The 21,769-nt window shown below is 42.1% G+C and overlaps 1 protein-coding gene across 3 annotated transcripts in view; it reads right to left on the bottom strand.

The window, feature by feature from the left end:
• The window catches only part of LOC148023009 (NADP-dependent malic enzyme 1-like), a 42,135-nt gene extending 23,562 nt beyond the window's left edge, over nucleotides 1-18,573 (bottom strand). The window contains exons 1-11 of one of the 3 annotated variants that reach the window (XM_087695991.1): nucleotides 18,505-18,573; nucleotides 18,195-18,419; nucleotides 16,037-16,157; nucleotides 5,407-5,481; nucleotides 4,945-5,202; nucleotides 4,808-4,873; nucleotides 4,622-4,717; nucleotides 4,470-4,541; nucleotides 4,234-4,317; nucleotides 4,048-4,146; nucleotides 2,905-2,952 (exon numbers count right to left, since the gene is read on the bottom strand). In XM_087695991.1, the coding sequence (XP_087552117.1) occupies nucleotides 2,905-2,952; nucleotides 4,048-4,146; nucleotides 4,234-4,317; nucleotides 4,470-4,541; nucleotides 4,622-4,717; nucleotides 4,808-4,873; nucleotides 4,945-5,202; nucleotides 5,407-5,481; nucleotides 16,037-16,157; nucleotides 18,195-18,400 (1,125 nt within the window). In that variant the 5' untranslated portion in view covers nucleotides 18,401-18,419; nucleotides 18,505-18,573. Of the gene's footprint in view, nucleotides 1-2,904; nucleotides 2,953-4,047; nucleotides 4,147-4,233; nucleotides 4,318-4,469; nucleotides 4,542-4,621; nucleotides 4,718-4,807; nucleotides 4,874-4,944; nucleotides 5,203-5,406; nucleotides 5,482-16,036; nucleotides 16,158-18,194 lie in introns of all 3 variants that reach the window. The other 2 variants (XR_015693596.1, XM_087695990.1) reach the window with 2 other exon arrangements.
• Nucleotides 18,574-21,769: the final 3,196 nt, after the last annotated feature.

The following is a 21,769-nucleotide window of genomic DNA, read 5'->3' as shown; positions in this document are numbered from 1 at the left end:
GCCTTTTGCCCCAAGGTTAAACTGGCCTCCAGCGCTTGAAGATGTGGTGGAGCATTCTTTAATTTGTGCAAATCCTCCCATTTTTGGAGGAAATTAAAGATAGTATCTTTGTTTCTATCTTTTTCCTCCCCATGAAACTGAGCGGGTTTCATGTCTTTTAACATTGGGCTATCCCTCAACTTTTGGGGGGGTTCCCTTGGGTCTTGCATAGTCACATCTACATCTTTCGATGAAGATGGAATATCTGAGGCCTCTGCTTTACCTTTATCCCTTTCGGCCCTTTCTAACAATAAGGCTAATTGGGATTTTATTTCAGTGAGTGCTTGAGTTAGCAACTCCATTTGAACCCCCTATGCTTGCACACGAGCAGTTAAATCATCAAATTGCTCTCGTGTAGCAAAAAATTCTTCCCAGTGTTCTTCTTGCATTTCAATTTCATGGGGATCCACCATAGGGTGAACTAGAACATTCCGTTGCCCCTTCTCTCTCTTTCCCCTCCATCTATACACTCGAATTGAAAAGAAAATATAAGAAATTTGCAGACAAAGGTGGGGCACTTCCTTGTATTGCGTCCCCCTAATTCCTTGGCAAGGGGCAAAGACGGGTACGCTGAATTTCAGATTTCAGCATGCAGCACGCTGGAAATTCTTGAAATTCCCTACTGAAATTGCCTGAGGGAGTGTCAACTTGTTGACCGGTGCGGTGTCCAGGACTATAGGAATCTTCCACGGCAAGCTGGTTGAAAAATTCTTCCGCCTAGACAAAATCGACTAGTAGTTTCCTACTCTTCTCGCATCCAACAGATGTCATTCGAGTGTATAGCTCAGATGGTAGAGCGCTCGCTTAGCATGCAAAAGGTACAGGGATCGATACCCTGCATCTCCACCCATTTGAGCTGTGCCTTTTCAGCAAGTTGCAACTTCTGAGGGCTCGCTTTTTGGGCGCATGCTGTCGGGAATCCTGTTGCGGCTTCTCCCAATCATGCGTTGGTGGAGCATCGGAAAAGCTGCTGAGAGCTGTGACCAACCGCCTCTACGTCTACATTGGCAGTAGCCTAAACTCTCCTCTCATTCAACGAACGACTCTGATACCAGTGTTGCGGAACTCTCATTTTCCAGTCGCCCCGGTATACCTCCCAGCCATGCTAAGGAAGATGCAGGAGGAAGCGCGTGTCGGATCCCACCAATTGTCAATTTCTCATGAGTTATACTAATTTATAACTCACTTACCTTAGGCCTCATTCCCACTTACTTCCTAAGCCCCCCGAACCCCGTACAAGCGCCCAAGGCCCTCAGCGGTCATCTCTCGTGATGTTTCCCCATAAGTTACATTCATTAATGTAACACATCTTCACCTACATGATCGCTTGAAACTCTATCTCGGCCTCAGAAGACATATTCACCTACAATGCCTACACAAAACACAAAAAGCAGCCCCCTCTAACTGTGAGAATACAGCCTACTAGGAATCTTGTCCACTCGTCCCACTCCTCCACCACCCGACGAAGGCAATGAAAAGGTAAAATCTGCAATTGAAGGCCCAAAACGCAACCTTCTTCCTTCTCTAATAGCAAAAACCAGTAGAAACTTCAGTAAATCTTCTCCTTTCTCACACACCCGCGCTCGCCTCAACCTTGTTCTAATGTGCAGCCCTCTTGCTCACACTTGAACGCTGAAAACGCAGCCTTGTGTCCCACTGAAATCTCCTCTTCAAATGGGTCTAGGTCAATCCTTAATGCTCTGATACCATGTCAGAGTGAAGCAATGCGGAAGCGAATGACCAAGACAAAGAGTGAACAGAGAGAGAAAAGAGAGAGAGAGAGAGAGAGAGAGAGAAAGAGAAAGTAAAACACAGAAAAACTACAGCGAATAATGTTGTGCACTGAAATCTCCTCTTCAAATGGGTCTACCCTAGGCCAGTCCTTAACGCTCTAATACCATGTCAGAGTGAAGCAATGTGGAAGCAAATGACCAAGACAAAGAGTGAACAAAGAGAGAAACAGCCAGTGAAACACACAAAATCTGCAGTGAATAGTGCTGTGTGAGGATGCAAAATATACACCGGTGCAAAGAGAATCTCTAAGTATGTCTCCATCTCAAAGATCTAAATCTCCGTCAGCCCCGAGGACAGTCTCCATGGTCTGCAGTCTGAAATCTGTGAGAACAACTGTGAAAGACTGCTGGACTCAGGGCCAATAAATAGGCCAGCAGGAAATCATAAAAAAGACCAGGTCAGCTGCACCGATGCAGCCGACTAACAGCAGTGCTGTCCAACCTGCTGCCACGTGTAGCCTGCTTCTGTCCGACCTGCCATGCGTCATCTGCACCAACTGCTCCTGCCTGTCCAGGGAATGACCAGCTGTCCAGCTCTAACAGACAGATATTCAGATTTTGGCCATCAGAAGAATATGTCAAGAGTAGAAACCCAGAGTAATGAAGATCTAAACAGATGTGGAGCATCCTTGACTGAGAATTAGAGAGAATGTGCTAAGGACGATTTGTGCATCACCATGCCCTTTGTATAGAAGGTCACGCCCTTCAAATTAGCTCATATTTTATTCCCTTGATTTAAGTAAAGTTAACATCAACATTGACATGTGACTATCTGGTGACACCTTTTTTGGGTGTTTACTTTTTAATCAGTTTGAGACTTGCAATCACCAAAATTTGCCTCCCAATACACAATAGAGCTTTTCATTTGTCAAAGGTGAAGGCACATCTTTCCTACAAGAAGTGAGAAACATAGATGTATTATTCCACTTCCTTGAGTCTTTATGGGATAAAACAAAATTCAGGAAATACAGTAGAATAGACATTTCGAAGTTCACAATCAGATTCTTCTACAAAGTTCTCAATTAAATACCATGAAACCTTTCCTAAAGTTTCATTCAGAGAAATTACACACCTCTTTGCTGATATATGTAGCCAGTAACTCAGCTATACCAGTAGCAGTCTGCACAAAACAAATATATAAATTCAGAAAAGCATGTTTAAAGCCATATATATAGTATCATGAATTATACTATCTGACTGACAAAGTTCGCAACTTCCTATGCATGTGGCTTGTTCGAACTTGAAAATGTCCAGATGTGTGGATTTTCAACTAGATTCTGTGTCAAAAAAGTGTAATAATGTAGCCAAAGAGAACGATATGATCATACCATGGGAAGTATGCATTAGGTATCACAGAAAAAGCAGGGTGTGCATACACAAAAATTTGGAAGAATCTGGAATGTTATAGGAGGTAGAGGAAGAGACAAAATTGTGCAGTCAAAGAAAAGCCAAGCTAAAATCAAGGAAATCCCACCAACCACAGAAGCTGAAATGATGATGGTTTCTGTCTGTTCAGTTCTTGAAGAGTGTTGTATTTTTCATCCAACTGCATAACTCACTCCCCTCAGACGAATTTTTACATAGTCAAATGATGACTCAGAAAAACAGAAAAGTGAGATTTATCAAATGCAAAGAATCAGTGTCTGCCCTCCTGCTGAAGTCAACCCAAGAATATATATATATATATATATATATATATATATATATATATATATATATATATATATATATAGCTATTATTTTTGGACCATAAACACAGATCTGGACTGTTAGAATGGAAACAATGGCCAAAAGATCTGTATATTATCTATATTATCTCTTGAGAACACTGCTTACGTAAGAGGCATTACCGACAAGTGAAAGTTGCTGTCCAGGCTCTATTTTCTTTCCAGGTAACATTTTAATGGTTTACTCACCACAGCTTAGCCACAAACGTTTTCATAGTTGAATGAATACCTAGGATCCAGGAAGTCAAGACATAACCTTTGAATTTCTAAATTTCTCTAATAGTCATCTTGCCAATCTTTTTAACTCCTAGTGATAGTGATGCATCATACTGAACTGTTCCCCCCTCGAGCTGTTGAAGTCAGCCTACTGAAATTTTTCAGAGACACTGACATTGATAAATACCTAGCCTCACGCTTCATGCAGGTATCAAATATGACAGCTAACCACTGCTTTCCTCATTAAGAGAAGAGAGGTTATAAATGCCTACCTCACCAGCTCCTCTGAACAGAAAGGTATGATCAGATACTCGGCCACCTGTCAAGGGCAAAGAAGCAATGATGCCTGCTAAAGCAACAGCTCCAACTGCCTAAGAAAAAACAAACAATCACTAGCCATTAGTAGCTAATGTTAATCATTTGTTGACCACCAATTGTACAAAATTGCCACATCCAACCTGAATATCTCCATTGAAAACAAGGTGAGTACCCCTATACTGGAGAAGCAAGCGAAATGCATTTTTATTTGCGAAGTCCTCAAACTGAACATACAGAAAACAAATAACATCAAATCATAAGGACCAAGCACTCTGTGCTCAAAAAGAACACAGCATAAAATAAATTAAAGCTGGAATCCTGTACATAAGACAACTTACACATCTACTAAAATCGGTTAGTGTAAGAAGAAAGTCACCTGAACAAGAACCTTGTCACCATAACGGGTCTTCACAGCATCCATGAATTCATCAATGAGTTCATTGTATAGCTAGATTAAAAACATAACATGATAAGTCATAAGAATTTGCTTCAACAGGGGCATGACTGCAAAGACATTTGTTATGTTACCTCCTCTTCAACTCGCCGTTGGCAAATTCCAGGATAGAATGGATCTTTGAGGAGGCCTTCATTGTTTGTTCCTACATCTATCATAACTGGCAAGCACTGAAGTATTGAAGTATAGTGAATCAAGCTGATTGGAATTCTAAAACATGGCTGAACGAAAACAATTATCTGCTGAACAGTACACTATACCTCATGAGGAGGGACACCGCCACAAGCAGTATAAAGAGTTATTTTTCCAACTGGAATGCCCATACCCTGTAGGACACAGGTGAGAGAAGCATCCAGATATATCCAACAGCTCCCACAGTGCAAATCTGCACACTAACCTGAACACCAAGGTCACCTAATCCCAAGACACGCTCTCCATCAGTCACAACAATCACACGGAGCTGCCGCTCAGGCCAATTTTTCAAAAGCTCCATGACATTCCCTCTGCCTCTGATGCTTATGAACAGGCCTCTGGGCCTTCGAAACAGAAGTCCATATTTTTGGCAAACAATTCCCACTGTTGGTGTGTAAACTATTGGGAGAAGCTCTTCAATATGGTCTAGGAGGACTCTGAAAAATAGTTTTTCATTCCGCTCCTGAAAAGCAATAGGAAAGCTAACTCATAAAAGAATCCTCTCTGGAGCATTTTTACCTATTACATAAAGTATGTCTAGTTGTTTGGAATGAAGAAAGACACTAGCAACTTAAATCAGGACACCTGCCCATATGACAGAGATTCCGGTAAGTTATCATATATGGATTGCAGCCTTCCCAATGGATTCTCTGGTAGAAGTCCTAACCTGCAAAGCCATCAAAAATATGTATTTCTGCAAATCTGTCTCTGTTCCCCTCACATTGGACATTACACGTTCCACCTGCATTTTCCCAGCCACATTTTTTCAATGACAGATATACAGCCTCATAACAAAAGACCATGGAACAAAAACCAACCAACTCCAACTTTCAAAAATTCATCAACAAATACTGAAAGTGTGAATTATGTCATCACAAATAATATTCCACAACCATTGATGTCGTTACCCACAGAACTAACATGCAAAGGTGCATGTGAAGATATGAAATGCAAGTCCCATAATGCTAAATGTACTACCCCACCAGACAGATTTCTGTAAATAGGCCAACATGAAGGATGACAGCAGTCAAGATCAAGGCACATACGAGCAAACAAATGTTATCATTGGCGCCATGGCATACAGTTTTTTATCAAACCAGTCACTTATTACGTGAGTATACAAAGCTAATCATCCTTAAGGCAGAGGACAAACAGTCTGCAGAAAAACTCAAAACAATAAGAAAACACATACAGATGCTGTTGGTCAAGGTCACAACTCACCCTGCCAATAGCAATCAGAAAGGGATTTCTGCAGAGATATTCAAATGAAGGTAAAAAGCATCAAAAATTGTGCATGAGAAACAGTCCTGGAGGACATTTACTTTCCAAGAGTACACACAACTTGAATAGACAAGAATGTTTCACTTGTAAATCTTTTGACTCTTCAAACACTTCACATTTTGATGAACAGCTTTAGGCCTGTTCAGCATTGCAGAATCTTTTGACTCTTCAAGTACTTCAAGCTTTGATGATCGGTTTTACGCCTTCTTGATTCACCTATGCAGAATCACCACAAGCATCAGCACAGTTGAAGTACTCTAAAATAGCTGCAAGGAACATCAAAGATCGAGAATAGTTAACGAAGTTCTGCCTCAGGAATCTGGCTCTGAGTCATATAGGCTATAGTTGGTCCAATTATGAGAGAGATGGGGCAAAACCAAAGCATGAAAGGAATCAACTTGCAATAATGTGAACTGTATGAGGAGTAATCATTCTGATGGCCAATACCCAAAGAACAGGAAAAACCACCTGATAGCTCTCCATATGAAGACTAATTCCTTAAGTTCAAAATAATCTTCCAAAGTTGGCCAAATGATCTTCCCATCACTTCTGACATCTTGCCAATCCCTGAACTTCATTAACATAATCAGCAAACTAATCAGCAGGAAAAAGTAAATGATAAAATACTGCTGCTAACAGTATATCAATGGAGATGCCTAGGTATCCTTGGTAGTCGCCATCCCAAATTTTCAGACAATCTAGTCTGTATATCAGCTTCAGGGTGGGAGTAAAATTTTTATCTTCCTAAATCATTACACTCATCATGTTCCTCCATTGTTCTAGTATGAACGCTCCCTTATCCACAGGCACTTTTTACCTTCTAGCTGGAGAAGGGCTTTTTCCCTGTGTGAACACAACTTTAGGTGTGATACTATATTACCTTAGGGATTGTACTTTCCAGCAGTAGCAGGTACAGCTGGTGATGAGCAGGGCAGGTGGCAGCATGCAGGCAGAGGTAGAGCATCAGGTGGTCCAGCTGGATTAACAGCAGAAGTTGGGCCGGTACACCTGATGAGAAACAGGGCAGATTGTGGGCAGGTTCAGAGCTGCTGGTGGACTGAGCAGCTGAAGGGGCTGAGCTGGTGGAGCAACTCGCAGAGATGGCTGAATTGAGATGGCAGGTGGCTGAAGCATGTCAGAGTGCAGTGGTGCGGAAGCGTATGACCAAGACTGAGAGACAGAGTGAACATGGAGAGAGAGAGAGAGAGAGAGAGAGAAGATAATGCAGATCTGCAATATGAAGAATGCTGAATAAGGAATACAGATATGTACACAGGTGCAGTTCATATGTCTGCGTATCTCCACCTTGATGATGTCACCCTGCTGTACATCTTGAAGTCTGCAGCAGTTAGCACGATCTCTGCCCCAAACTGAGCCTGAAATCTGCGATCAGAATATAACTAAAAGTGTGCTGGAAATCTGCTATATATAGCAGAAAATAGGGGCCAGCCAAAATAGCAGTCGGCCTGTCAAATCTGGCTGACCTATGCCAGATTTGGCAGACTACAGGAAAACTGTCCGACTGTTGACACGTGGCAACCTGCTGACATGGCTGACTGCTGATGTGGCAGCCTGCTGACATGGCCAACTGCTGACTGCTGATGTGGCATCCTATAATAAATGCAACGACTGTACTGCAGCACACAAACTCTGACAAACTGCTCTCAAATGCATGGACACATCCATGTCTAGGGGATGACTATATCTCTAACACCCCTGAGCAAATCAGCTGGGTTTTCCTCTGCCTTGCAGTAAACCACATCAATAGTCTCATTCAAAAGCTTCTCCCGAATGAAATGGTACTGGATCTCAATGTGCTTCATCCTAGCATCAAATACTGGGTTCCAAGGTAAGGCAATGCAACTTGCATTGCGCAATGAAGTGTAGCCAGCAGCAGCCAAGCTCCTCCAACAACCTCCGAACCACAACTGTCTCACATGTGGTAGAAGACACCACTCGATACTCTACCTCAGCCGAAGATAAGGCAACCATGGGTTGCTTCTTACCGCTCCACAAAACAACACTTGCACCCAAGGTAAAGCAATAGTTTGTGGTCCACATCTCCAACCCATCTAAATCGCCCCAACTTATAGTCAAGGTGCGACCAGTACACCTACGACCAATTCGAATGGAAGAGGAAGCATAATGCAAAATGTGCCCATGCTGCCGGCTCCTCTTAATGTTGCTATGCCGATGGCTAGCCAAATGGCTCCACCAAATAATGGAAGCCAAATGACAAACCCTAATGTCATGCCAACTAATCAATGGTCGGCCTGTTGAGAAACCACTTCTTCACTTCACATACTTCATTAAGGGTTTCGCACTGACGTCCCCAAAAAGAGCTAGTCTCCACATTTTGGCCACTTTTTCAATGGGAGCTCGCACATTGGTGCGCCACCCTAGACAACTTATGCCTATAAATAGGCAATCACTTCATTCGTTCTTTACTAACCATCACTTTCTCTTCAGTCATTCTTCACCATCTTCGATCACCACCACTTCCCTTCTCTCACCAGCCCCTTCCACTGCCCTCGCACCCCTTCAAGAGAACATTGCGGTTTGTGGCTCGTAGATGCCTTCACCCTTCCTCTTCTACTTCAGGCACCTTGTTCCATCATTAGGCCTTGCATTTGGGGCATCTTCCACCTAGCACACCATCATCTACTTGGTGTCACCACCCTTTTCCATCAAGCTCCACCTTCACCTGCGTTTTTCAATGTGGAGATCTTCTCTTTGCCTCATGTCATCATCTCCAGCTTGACGTTAGCATCCTGGCCTTTGGCAATAGTCTACATCATTGAGCATCAGAGATTTCATCATTCCTCTATCATAGGGGCTCTTGGGCCTTGCGTTTTTGCAGCATGGATCCTCCTCCATCACCTGGCATCACTTGTCTATCACAGGGGCTGTTGGGACCTATGTTTTTGTAGCCTAGCTCCTCCTCCATCACCTGGCATCACTTGTCTATCACACGGGCTGCTAGGACCTACGTTTTTGCAGCCTGGCTTCTCCTCCATCACCTCGCATCACTTGTTTGTCACAGATGTTGGGACCTGCGTTATTACAGCCCGGCTCGTCTTCCATCATTCAACGGCATCACTATCCACCTAACGTTAACATTTGGGCTGCTCTCCCCGCGTTTGACAGCTCCAACACTCAGGGATTTGCATTTTGCTGCCAAGTTCTCTCGCTGGCATTAGAGGACTGCCGTTCACTCCATCAACATTTGGCGATCATCTTCCACATCTCCGACGGCATCAAAGGACTACAGTTCGCTCCCTTGACAGCTATTCTTCACCTTCGAGTGATTACTTCGATAGCCCACTCCCTAGAGGACTGCATTTCGGTCCCTCCATTGTGTAGATTTCCCACGAGTACTGCCACTTGATTCAAACAGGATAGTGCAAATATCTTTTGAGCTTTGGCTCCGCTATATTAGCTTTTCTTCTCATAGCATGATTCAATTAGGATTGTTAAGTACAAAAGGTATGCTCTTGGAATTGCATACTCATCTTGGAAGTTGGGAGAGAAAGAAAGTGAGAGAGACTTGAAATTATGATAATAAACATAAGGTTTAGGAGTTAAAAGATATTGTGTAGTTTAATCTTCATAGGCCAAAAATAGCTTGTTTTTTGGTACAAATGGGTATGGATACGTACCGTATGGTACGGTACCAATCGTACGGAACGAACTAGTCCATACATACTACGAATGCAACTATGGATTCAGTGCATCATCACCGTGTTTTTCTTGTGTTTCTAAGTTTCTCTTCTCTCTTAGTGTTTGCCGTACACACTCTGTGTTACTCCTTGCAAAACCTATTCTCTCCACACTATCCCTTATTTTAACATGGTATCAGAGCATACCTATATTTTTGACATGGTATCAAAGCATACCTGTTATTTTTTACAAGGCCCTCAAACATCAGGCCTTTTCTATCCTAAAGGCACTACTCTTTGCTTACATGCATTTACAAACAGTGATTGGGCTGGTCGTTTTGACACAAGGGTGTCCAGCAGTGGCAATTGTTTCATGTTTGGTGATTCATGCATTTCTTGGTTGAGCAAGAAGCAGTCTATAGTGGCCACATCTAGTTGTGAAGCTATATACAAGGCAACATTTACAGCTACATTGGAATGTGTATGGCTCAAACACCTTTGGTTGATCTAAGTGCATGGCTCATATATGTTTTGGTCAATCTTATTGTGGGACAGCAGTCACCAACTCCTATCTACACTAACAGTTAGAGTGCCATGGCAGTTGCGAGGAATCTAGCTTTTCATGCTCGCACTAAGCACATTGAGGTGCATTATCATTATGTCAAAGAGGGGCTCTGTGCATGGGGGATTGACTTGGTTTATGTCCTTACACACAACAACTTAGCAAATGTATTTACAAAAAGCTCTCTCTAGAGAGAAGTTACAAGCCTTTCGCAAGGCTCTTGGCTTGATATTGTTTGGGGATTGATCTACATATTCCCTGTATACGTTCACATCTTTCACTCGAGGGGGGTTTGTTACAATTATCGCGTTCCTCCTAAGTTCAAGTGTGAACACTCCCTTATCTCACGGGCACTTTTAACCTTCTAGCTAGAGAAGAGTTTTTTCCCTATGTGCACACCCATCAGTGGGTGTGGTACTTAGTACCTTAGGAACTATACTTTCATTCATTCTCACATAGTAGATGTGACCTTCTAGCACTCCTCTCTTACTGCTCACTTGTTCACTATGAGTGTGTGCAAGTGTACGTGTGTTGCTAAACCATTCTATGTTAGGGCATTTCTTTATAGTACCTATAGGTTTTGGCATTTGTCTTCAATGAACCTCCCTTCCTTGTATACTCACCCTTTGCATTGCATGATCATCATCTTTGCAAAATGGCACTTGGGCAAGTGAATAATTTCCCCACGGGGAACGCTATCCAAGTAGCACCTTGTTGCATGCACATTCTCATCATGTAGCATTCAACCATGCATCTCATAGTGTAGAGCACCCCTAAGCAGATCCTAAGTGGTCTCCCTCTGTGGCTCTATTACCTACATGTGCATTCTCATCAAGTAGCATTCATCTATGCATCTCATTGTGCAGAGCACCCATAAGTGGATCCTTAGCTATCTCCATCACCAGTTCTATCACCACCACACTAGCATACTTTTTCGCCCCTTTACCTCATCACTAAAACCCTAGATAGGTGGTTGGGCTAGACTACTCTTCTATGATGTTGGATCTAACTTTCCCTTTATTTTACCCCATGGGCACAGTTACTCCCACAAACAAAAAGAAAAGATTCAAAGTGGTTTCATCGCCTTTGCAAGTCCTCGTAGGCCACTAGGTAGCTGATGAGCACCCTTTGTTGGATGCCTTGGCCTCACTAGGGTGACCCTTTTTGCTCCCAAGATAAGGTAACCATGGCCTCTGTAATCTCAGTAGGTCCTTGGAGCTAGCATGCACCCTTGGCCCAATGTCTCGCTGCTTTGGGATGGAATGCCTCAGGGTATTATGGGGTGAGTTATGCTTGCAATCCCTTTTTGGTTCGAATTTTGGGCTTGACAAGGCGTATTAAGCGTAGGATTGAGTCTCCTATAAATAACAAAAAAACGCATAAGACCGCTATCCAATTCTCCTGAATGGGAGTCTTCATGAAAGAAGACAACAATGCCACAACAAAAGCCAGATGAGGGAGCCAACAAGACACCTATAATGGGTGGCATCTGTAAGGGGAGCTCTAGCTGCCAAAAGCTTGGACTCTGGGTCCATGGGGCAAGAAATAGGCTGACAGTCGGCCATACCAAACTCCAAGAGAACCTTGAAAATGTACTTGTGCTACGAAATAGATGAGTGCCCTTCCCACAATGTGGATACTTGGGCTTCTTCTCCTTCTCATCCTTCTTGTTCCCCTACTTCTTGTCCTTGGCCTACACCTTCTTCTTCCCTCCACCTATACCCACAGCAAATACCTTGATGAAGCCGAAACCTAGCCCCAACAACGTGATAAGGCTGGTGTAGAAGACATCGAACCAAGGAGATGGCAGCGAAGTCAAAAGGATCATAGCCATGTCTTCAAAGGTTATCATCCGACCAAGAGAGGCAAGCTCACCTCTCATGTCCTCCATCTTCATAATGTACTCCTTCATAGAAGAGGAATCATCAAGGCTGAGCATCCACGACTTTTTCTCAAGGGAAATCTTGTGGGCAAATGTCTTGTGTTGATATAAAGACGCAAGCTTCTTCCACACTTCCACCACAGTCGTCAGCATGCGAACATGCACAATGACAAAATCCTCCAAACTCATAAAGAGAAAGGATAGGGCTTGAGAGTTGAGCCAATCCCACAAGGCTACTCGGTCCATAGAAGTCCCATCTCCAGAGTATGCACTCCACCTTGCACGACCATGACAAATAGTTCAAGCCATCAAGTTTGTATTCTTTGGGTAATGAAGGTAAGATAGGCACCTGCATCGAGGGTATCATGGACGGCATCTTCACTTTGGACAGAGCCTTCTATAATAAATGACTAGAAGGGCAACAAGTGCGAACAAAGGACTCCACTCGCCAACTATAATCATGTCTCCACTCAAAGGAGTGTCTAGAAAGAAGGTCCTCCTCTAAGTCATCAAAGCTCATGAATTGGTAAGACATCTCCAATCCTGCAATCACCTAGAAAGCTATGTTTTGATGAAGATAGCGTGGGAGACAGAAGGAAGTCAACTACACAGACTATAGATGTGTCATCTATTAGGGAAAAGATGTAGCCTACCACTAGAAGGAGGTCGCTTGCACCAGGAAGCTATCACCTATGCCAGAAAGCAATCACCTACTACAACCGCTGAGAATTTGCATTTTCAGCAAAACACAGGAAATAGGGACCGCCTAATACCTAGATGTTGTCGATGGGTCCTGGATGCTGTCGATGGGTGTCACCAAGCCTCCTGGAGAAGTCACCTAGCTGCCAAGAAGGTCAAACACGCATTAGACCACCTGTACAGGCCATGAATGCAACAAAAGCAGGCTGAAAATCTGCGTTTAATAAATCTGGGCTGCTCTTTTGCAATGAAAACCTGCTCTTCTGCAAGAAATCACCAAATTGTATCCTCACTTAGGCGATGATACCATGTGAGAGTATGCAACAGAAGAGAAACATGAACATAGAGAGAAGCAAAGAAAGAGGGGGGAGAGAGAGAAAGAGAGAGGAAGCAGAAAATGAAGGAAGAATACTACACTGATTGAAGAAGAATGCTAATACAATGGGGATGGACTGATCAGTCCCTACACGCAACCCAAAGCATCAATGAGGGCACTAGATTAGGCTGATGACAATAGTAGCACCAACCAAGGAGTGTGACTATCAGAGTGTGCACCTGCAAATAGAAGACTGAAGATTGAAGAGTGTGTGTGTCCAAGTGGGGAATGTGGCTATAAATAACCAAAAGACCAAAAATTTTGGCCGACCTACACCTGTAGGGGCCATAAATGCTGGTCACTCTTCGAAAAATGCTAGAAAAAATACAAGAGTCCCCAAAAAAATCCCAAATGACAATGACAATGTTCGGTAGGTGTAAGCAAATATGGAAAGTAGAAACTAGCCTAGGAATGCACACATGAAGCCGACAACTAAAGAAAATGCACCTAAACTACCAAAGCTCCTATGTCTCTGTTAGACTCTGACAAGAGCTCACAACCAACAGATAATAGACTGACATGAGTAGCATAGGCACGCTAACATTGTCTACTCCGGTTGTTTCTCTATAGTCAAACAACCTCTCCTTCAGTTGGCACCTTCACTACTGCTGCTTCAGGCTGCTGCATTTAATGCTACAGCAGGCTGCCCTGCTGTCCAGCACCCTAGACAGTTTCAAGCCTGCATTTGGCTGCTGCACAGGCCATCCAGCATCCAACTACCCTCTAGCAGTTGTCGCCTAGTTACATACTACAACATGAGACAGGGTGAGAACTCTTTCAGGCAGTACATTGGTGTGCTTACCAGTTCTAGCCATTGAGACTGTTGCATTTTGGTTTCCAGCCTGCTAAGATTCCATTTTCAGCATCGTCTCAGCTTTGACTAGTGGATACAACCCTCAAGATCCACCTCCGGTGGACATCACCCTCCAACTACTCCCTCAAACCACTCCGATGAGAGTCATCAGCCGTTCGATGGCTCTGCCTTTGACCATCCTGTACACTCTTTCCTTCTTTTACACACAGTCATTCATTCACATCAAAGTTATCTTTCTTATTTGTTTGTATTTTTGTATCTTTGTTTGAGTTATTGTGTTTTAGTTGTGTTCATACATTCTGTGTTTTCTCCACGCAAACCCTAGTGTATCTTCACACCCTTTCCCCTTTGTGTGGGACTGCTTGTACTTTTGCTTTCCAATTTCCATTGTGGCTGTCCTTGGGCATGAGATTCTTGCTCTTGAATAGGGAGAGAAGCTGTTACATTCTTGCTACCTCCTTGCTATGATGACAGTTGTTATACTTGCGTTGTGTTGCACAGCAGTGACTAGTGGATTCAATTCCACTACTCTCATTTGTTCTTCGTGCTTTATGTGTTTTGTTCTTCATGTCTCTGCTCATCGAATTTGTGTTCTACTATTATGTTTTGTCATTCTAGCATGGTACAAATATTTTAGGTTTGCTAGATCTTTGAGGCACTAAGTTTACTTTGCCTATCCATGCTAACTTGGCTTTTTTGTGGTCTTTTAGGTTACTTTGACTCACATGCTTTTGACTTTGTTGCACTCCATCCCCATGCATTTCATGTTATAGCTATTCTATAGTCCGTTCATGGGTGCTTTACACTCTATAGACTATTTCTCTTCTCTAACACTTGTTCACATGCATTTGAGTGCTATCTTGTTTGAATTCCACTTTTTCATCACTCCAATCTCTAGCAACAGATCTTCACTTAAGGTAACCTCATTCCTTTTGGGATCCCATTCCACTGCCTGTTTACTCAGGGCTCCTCATTCTCATCTAGATTCTCAGTTGAAGGGACATAACTATGTTCATTGATAGTTGGTGATGAAGTCTTGGTACATTGCCAAGGACTTGTGGAAGGTGACCCATGGCTAGGAGGCAAAGCCCTCTTGTTCCACAAAGGCCTATGTGAAGTTATCTTCCACTCAAGTTGATCTTTATATGGAGACCATTTTGGATCAGGAGCAGCAAAATGCAAGAAAGTTTTCTACCTTGGTCCATGAAGTGGGGCCTGAAATTTCTACAATCGTCTCTACTTGCGAGACGGCTGCAAAGATCTAGGACAAGCTACAAGATGTGTATACCAAGGATGCACTTGCCACATTTTTTTCTCAAAGCAAAGGCTTTGAAGCAAATGGAAGCAAACTCATGAATCTCCTGATTCTGGAGGCATTGAACCACAATCCATTTACCTGTGGATTAATGTAAGCCAATTGTGGATGTGATTGGTGTTGTACCATCTCCACGTAAAGTCATTATGAGCTGTTTGTGCTTGCAATTCATGTTGTACGGTTTAAACACAGAGTCATTACAAGCTACTTGCGGTTGTATTTCCCCTTGTACTAGTGTGACACTCCCAACAATTTGAGGTTTCACACAAAGCAAGTTGGAGATTTACAATGATTGTGAGGAATGTGTTCCGTCTCTTTCCCTTCTTGACCAGATATTGATATTCTTATAAGACACAAGCAGAAAAATGTTTGCTTCACCTTATCCTCATGTACGTATATATTAGATACATTCACTGTAGGTAGGGACAGACAATTCATACATGCACTGTTGGGAGACGGCTCTCTTGGTAGGATACTTGTGTGAGGTGGTGTACCAGCACTTGAGGATATTCTATAGTGAATGTGCCCAAATTTATGACAGCTTGAAGATTATCCAGGAATACTCGGGATGTGTAATACTTCTTACTTTTCTAAACATCAACAATTTATTGAATACTCACATACATGCATACACAAACACAAGTCATATAGTAGCTTTGAGCTTGTAAATATACTAAGCTTACTATTGACAAATAGAAGTTTATAAGACCTGCAATTCTTGGCTCATGAATGCTGGTGGAAGCAAACCATGTAAATGATTTCTATCGCGTTCAGATTTGGTGAATGCCATTCCCTTGTTGTATTTTGGATTCCGTAAAAGGTCAATGCCACTGTGAACAGAAAATAAACACAATTGAAACTGCATGTCAATTTAGATAAATATCCAAATTTGGCAAATATATCATGATCAGAAACTTTGAAACCACTGCATGAATTATTCTTTTTTAACATAAATCCAATCAAGTACACAAAACTCCAGGTATTGCTTTACATACTGAAAAGCGATTTTATTGTACTAACCTCTGTACCTAAAAGGGCTGATAGACTCCATCAGAAGGCCTACTCAAGGAAACACAAACTCTTGTAGGTTTTTATGGAGGTGCTAGCAACAATCTCAAAAAGCAAGGAGGGGGGAAAAAGTATTACTCTAGACCAATGGGCATTCAGGTGTGTGTATTATCTCAGGTGTGTGAGTTTGAATGATTAAGTCAACCTTATACTTATTGCTGTAATATTTGGCCTACTGTGAAAAGTATTCAAGAGTTTTGCTATTATAAATAATTATCGGTCCTCAGTTGCCAATCATAAGGTCAGTCTCCAGTCTTTCACACGACATCAACATTTTGCCTTCTTCCAATGCTCTTACATCTATTGGCCTTAGTGTTTCACATTTCAGCATGTGTTCCTTTGCAGGTTTGCATTCCCTGCCACGTGGGCAACAGGTCATAATTGGATCAAAAGCCAGTTCTCAGCAGATCAGTGCCGCCCCTAGTGCTTCCCCTCCCCTTCCGGAATCAAGGCAGCCCATGCATCAACCTCAGCAGTTTTCCTGCTCTTCAAACAATAGGCCCATATTTCAGCTTCCAAAGGTGGCACAGACCACAAGGCTGTTGTGTTTTTTGCAGCACCACCAGTTCACATTCAGAAAACCCTTCTCAGCCCCTGAACAGATGCATTTTTGGTTGTCTACAGCTTGTCCAGCTCAGCTCTGGTCCCCAGAGTTTCCATATTTGTATTTTGCATCAGATACATAATTCTCATTACCAAAACTGTACAGAACAGTTGTTGGCATCAGCCATTAGTCCTACCCTTTCTCAGTTTCAGCCATTCTTCCTTCAATTCCTTGTCAAACCATTCAGTATTTGCCTCAATGTTAGCATGCTTTAGCATGTGCTCGATGAAGTCCTTTTGAAAATTCATGGACCTTGCCATACAGTATCAGTTGAATAAGATTCCATTGCTTCTTCAACAGGGATTCAACCCAGTCAGCAAGGGCATCAACCTCCTACGGCCAAATGATAATCATTGATTTTGAGATAATAGATTTGCAACGCCATGGAGTAATAACTAACAACCATGAGGAATGACCCAACAAAAAGCCATCGACCTCATACTACTGGGCTAGCTAGATGGGGGGGCAGTGGTGGGGTGGTACAGATTTTGTCCCTCATAGGCCCTCTGTAGATATCAATACTTCTACCTCTATCCCCCCTCCCCATTTCCCTCATTGCTCCTATTGCATCGGCATCCGTAGGTTCTAACTTCACCATTTCTTTAAAAGAAGTAGCCTCTCCCTTTTAGAGGTGATTTTCTTGGGGGAGCAGAGAACTCCCACATTTCTCCAACTATTTAGGCTTTTCTTATTGATGTAAACAAAGAAATGCATCGTTTTGATATATAGTTCACGCCTTATTGTACATCCACTGTGCCAAAAATCTAAAATTGGTCAGAAAAACCTGATAACTTCCTGTCTCTTTGCCTCTTTAATTGTCTTCTCAACATCTGTATGCAGTCAAGGGGGCAATCAGTATATGGAGCTGATCAGTGCACGAAATCATTGCGTGATCCAATCATTTGAATTGGAAGCTACTGATTCAGAAGACTGAGAGCTGTGAGCCATGTCATTCCGAGATCAAGAGCCTTACAGAGTCCACTCTGAAAAATCAATTCTGTTGGTGGAACATGATATAAACCAAGTAGGGTCTTTTTCCAACAAACTCAGTACTAGCATAGATAGAGTGTATCTCATGGTACGGAATGAAAATTGCATGAAGAGACTTCTACCACAATAGCTACAGATGGAGCTATTTCAACAGGCAAGAAGCACAAAAATGGGCTGGGAAGCTATGAAAGGAGATTGGCCTAACCTCTGGACTGTGCGCACCCAGGGAGTGCCGGACTCCTGGACGTCCTCTGAGAGCGATGGAGAGGGGTCACGATGATAAGCAGCTACGGCCGTTTGCGGCTGCGGTGAGAATCCCCTCCATAATCCGACTATGCCATCTGCGAGGCATTCGTCACGGCGCCCCCTCCTCCTCCTCCTCCAGCCCCCCAACCTCAATGATTGCCACATGATTGATCACTCCAAACGACTGAAATGAAAGAGGATTCGCGCGGATGGCAGCTCAGGTTGCATGCGAGAGAGAGAGAGAGAGAGAGAGAGAAGCTGTTTCTTACTTTCATCCCTGCAATGATTCGCCCTGCAATGGAGCTGTGCAGCATGGTTTGGATGAGGTTGGTAAAGATTTCATATTGTTTTAGAAGCTCTCTTTTATTTATTTTATATTGCTATAGACCTTTAAGCTTTAGGATACCATGAAAACCCCCATCTATACTATCAGTTAAGGAGAGGTGGGGGCGGGTGCCACGCTTCAAGCACCCATCCCCCCGCAAAAATCGCGCCCACCTCGGCGCGGGGCGAGTCTAGGCGCGGAACGCCTAGTATGGGTGACACAAAGGACTACTAGTCCATCCATGGGATTTGAACTCTGACTCGAATACACCTACACAATGTTGGCCTAAACCAACAAGCCCTTCAAGTTGTTTGCTACCACCTCTTTTTTAATCCTTTTTCAACAAGGCACATATGTACATGTTTACAACATATAATCTTGGTTACGAAGGTTCTTTATTAGCAATGCTCGATAGTGCATGTGCTTCTAGAGGAGTACAATGGCATGGTGAATCGCCATTCAATTCACACATTGTTCACCATGTACTCTAGAAGTAATTAAAGGAAACTATGCTGGTTCTTAAAAAAGACTAGCTTGGTGGGTTACGATTCATCATTTTCCACTTCACACATTTCCTCTCTAGCCCAACCATCCAATCATTTTTTAATGCTTGCAAAAAAAAGTTTGCTCTTCTCTCCACGTTTCTTAAAAGGCAAAAGCTCCAGATGAAGAGATTAGCCTATTGGCATGACAAACTCAACAATGGCATTGCATTTTACATAAAACAAGCATCCTACATCCCATTGGTATAGAATACATAAATACTTAAAAAATGGAATTAGTATCACCTCACACTGATCTATACTATCTATATTGCATTATAATTGACAAATCTACCAAACTTAATATTGATCCTATGTGATAAGCACACAATGTTCCCAAATCTCTTTTTCCCTTTCATTATATTTAAATTAACAAATCTACCAAACCTAACATTGATCCTATGTGGTATCGACACAATGTTCACTAACCTCTTTTTCCTTTTCTCAAATTATAACATATTATTTATCTCTTGAAAATATAATCATGTTGCATTCAAAGCTCCTCCCCCCCCCTCTCTCCCTAGTCGGGTGCATGAAGTACACACACACACACACACACTCTCTCTCTCTCTCTCTCTCTCTCTCTCTCTCTCTCTCTCTCTCTCTCTCTCTCTCTCTCTCTCTCTCTCTCTCTCTCTCTCTCTCTCTCTCTCTCTCTCTCTCTCTCTCTCTCTCTCTCTCTCTCTCTCTCTCTCTCTCTCTCTCTCTCTCTCTCTCTCTCTCTCTCTCTCTCTCTCTCTCTCTCTCTCTCTAATACATGTAGTGTGCATTGAAGGCTAGCCATGGGATCTTCAAATGCTTACTAATAAGCATATTTGTGAAACAAATGGCTTCTTCAAATGACCTTTGTTAAATTGTGCATTGGTCATATTGCTTTTCTTGCACTTAGCCTCAGGTTGCTTGTATGGTAATGCTTTAATTGAGACATTCAGCTTCTCATGATTCTGATTCAATCACGTTTCACATATACTTTTTTTTGTATTAATCTTGTCATATGTCCTTAAAGGGTGTGTCATCTTAACACCTTTTGAAAAATATAATAGTTATAAAATAATAAATTTGAAGCATTAAAAAGTGTGGATCATCACCTCTTAACTTTATATGATTTTGCATTTCATTGCACGTGTATCATGTGTACAATGTCATCTCTATGTTTCAGTGTGAATCATTAGAAGGTAAGATTCTTTTGGGTCAAAAAACATATCTTTTAATGGTGGGGATTGTGTATTGTTCTTACGGCACTTGATATTACTCCATGTTTTGTTAAGCTCCATGCATTTGAAAACATTTTGTAGCAAGTAGGCATATATCTAATGTGTTCTAGGGTTATGGAGGACATATTTGAGTAACATCTAATGTTTTATAAGGTCAATAACAATGAAAAATAAGTAAATTATTTTGCTCGCATTAAAATCATTGCTTTGTAATTTTAACATCCATAAATAGAGGTGCACAAATAGTACTATAATGCACAGAGAGAGAGAGAGAGAGAGAGAGAGAGGGGGGGGGGAGGGGGGGACTCTTCACATGCTCATCATCTCACAAATGAATGCATTTTTGCATGTAGATTGACAATATTCTTGACATTTCACACATTAGATACAAAGCACCTTGCACTTTGCATATGAAGCATGCAATTTCTCCTTTTATGAGCAAAGGGAAGCAGTCATGTGGCTCACAAAAGCACAAAGTGAATGAAGCAAAGCCTCATGAGCTTTGCAATTTTGCAAACCATGCAATACGCATTGCCAGATAGACTAGCTAGTACTCACAATGCATGAATGCATGCACTCCATATTAAACCATATACTTAGAAGCAAATTTATCTATGCCCTTAGCCTTGTTTATCATTACTCTCCTTCTATTTATTAAGACAACATATTCTCCTTGTCCTGCACATATTGTTCTTCTCACCAAGTTACAAAACTTTATTATTCTTATCTTCTTCAGAGCAACCATATCCAACCATTTCCCTTTGAACTTAGCCCAAGGATTTTCATGCCATTTGCATTTGCTTTGATGATAGAAGATTTAGTAGCACATAAGACTTTAGAACATTTTTAGCCTCAAGTTTCCACTTGCCAACCAGTTTATGATTAGGCCAATTCCTAACATAATGTGATGAACCTTTACGTAGGTAGCAAGCATTAAGGAAGGATGCAAATCACACCTCAATGAGACGATTTCAATACCAACTCTAGTACAATAATAACTTTAGATGTTAAATCCCAGTTAATGCATGCCTCTTCTTTAAACAAGTAGCTCCTTGCTTGATATCTGGATCATAGAGAACAACTTTCATATTCTTGTATAAGTACTCAAGTATTCACAATATGTACAAGTGTGCAGTGGAGCATTACCTCATTTTTTCTAAGAAGAGCTCCCAAGACTACTTTGATTCCCGAAATCAAGGGCCACTTTTTCTCTCTCAAGTTTTTACTTTAAATAGAAAATGAAAGTTTAAGCAAAATAAGCGATCTAAAATAAATCATCTTTAAGCCAAACTAATTCATATTTGGACTTTATAAAACTAGGTCTAAGTTTTTTGATGGCGATTCACAATGCCATTGCACCATGCAATATAATGTCATCTATCAGTTCACACATTGTTCACCACGTCCTCTGGAAGTAATTGAAGGGAATTATGCTAGGTTGTTTTACCAATGC

This window comes from Lygodium microphyllum, chromosome 16 (assembly GCF_053477565.2).
Source record: "Lygodium microphyllum isolate KBCC chromosome 16, Lygodium_microphyllum_v1.1.10, whole genome shotgun sequence".
Lineage (NCBI taxonomy): Eukaryota > Viridiplantae > Streptophyta > Polypodiopsida > Schizaeales > Lygodiaceae > Lygodium > Lygodium microphyllum.
Note: the sequence above shows the minus strand (reverse complement) of the source record. Positions and strands in the feature narration are given on the sequence as shown.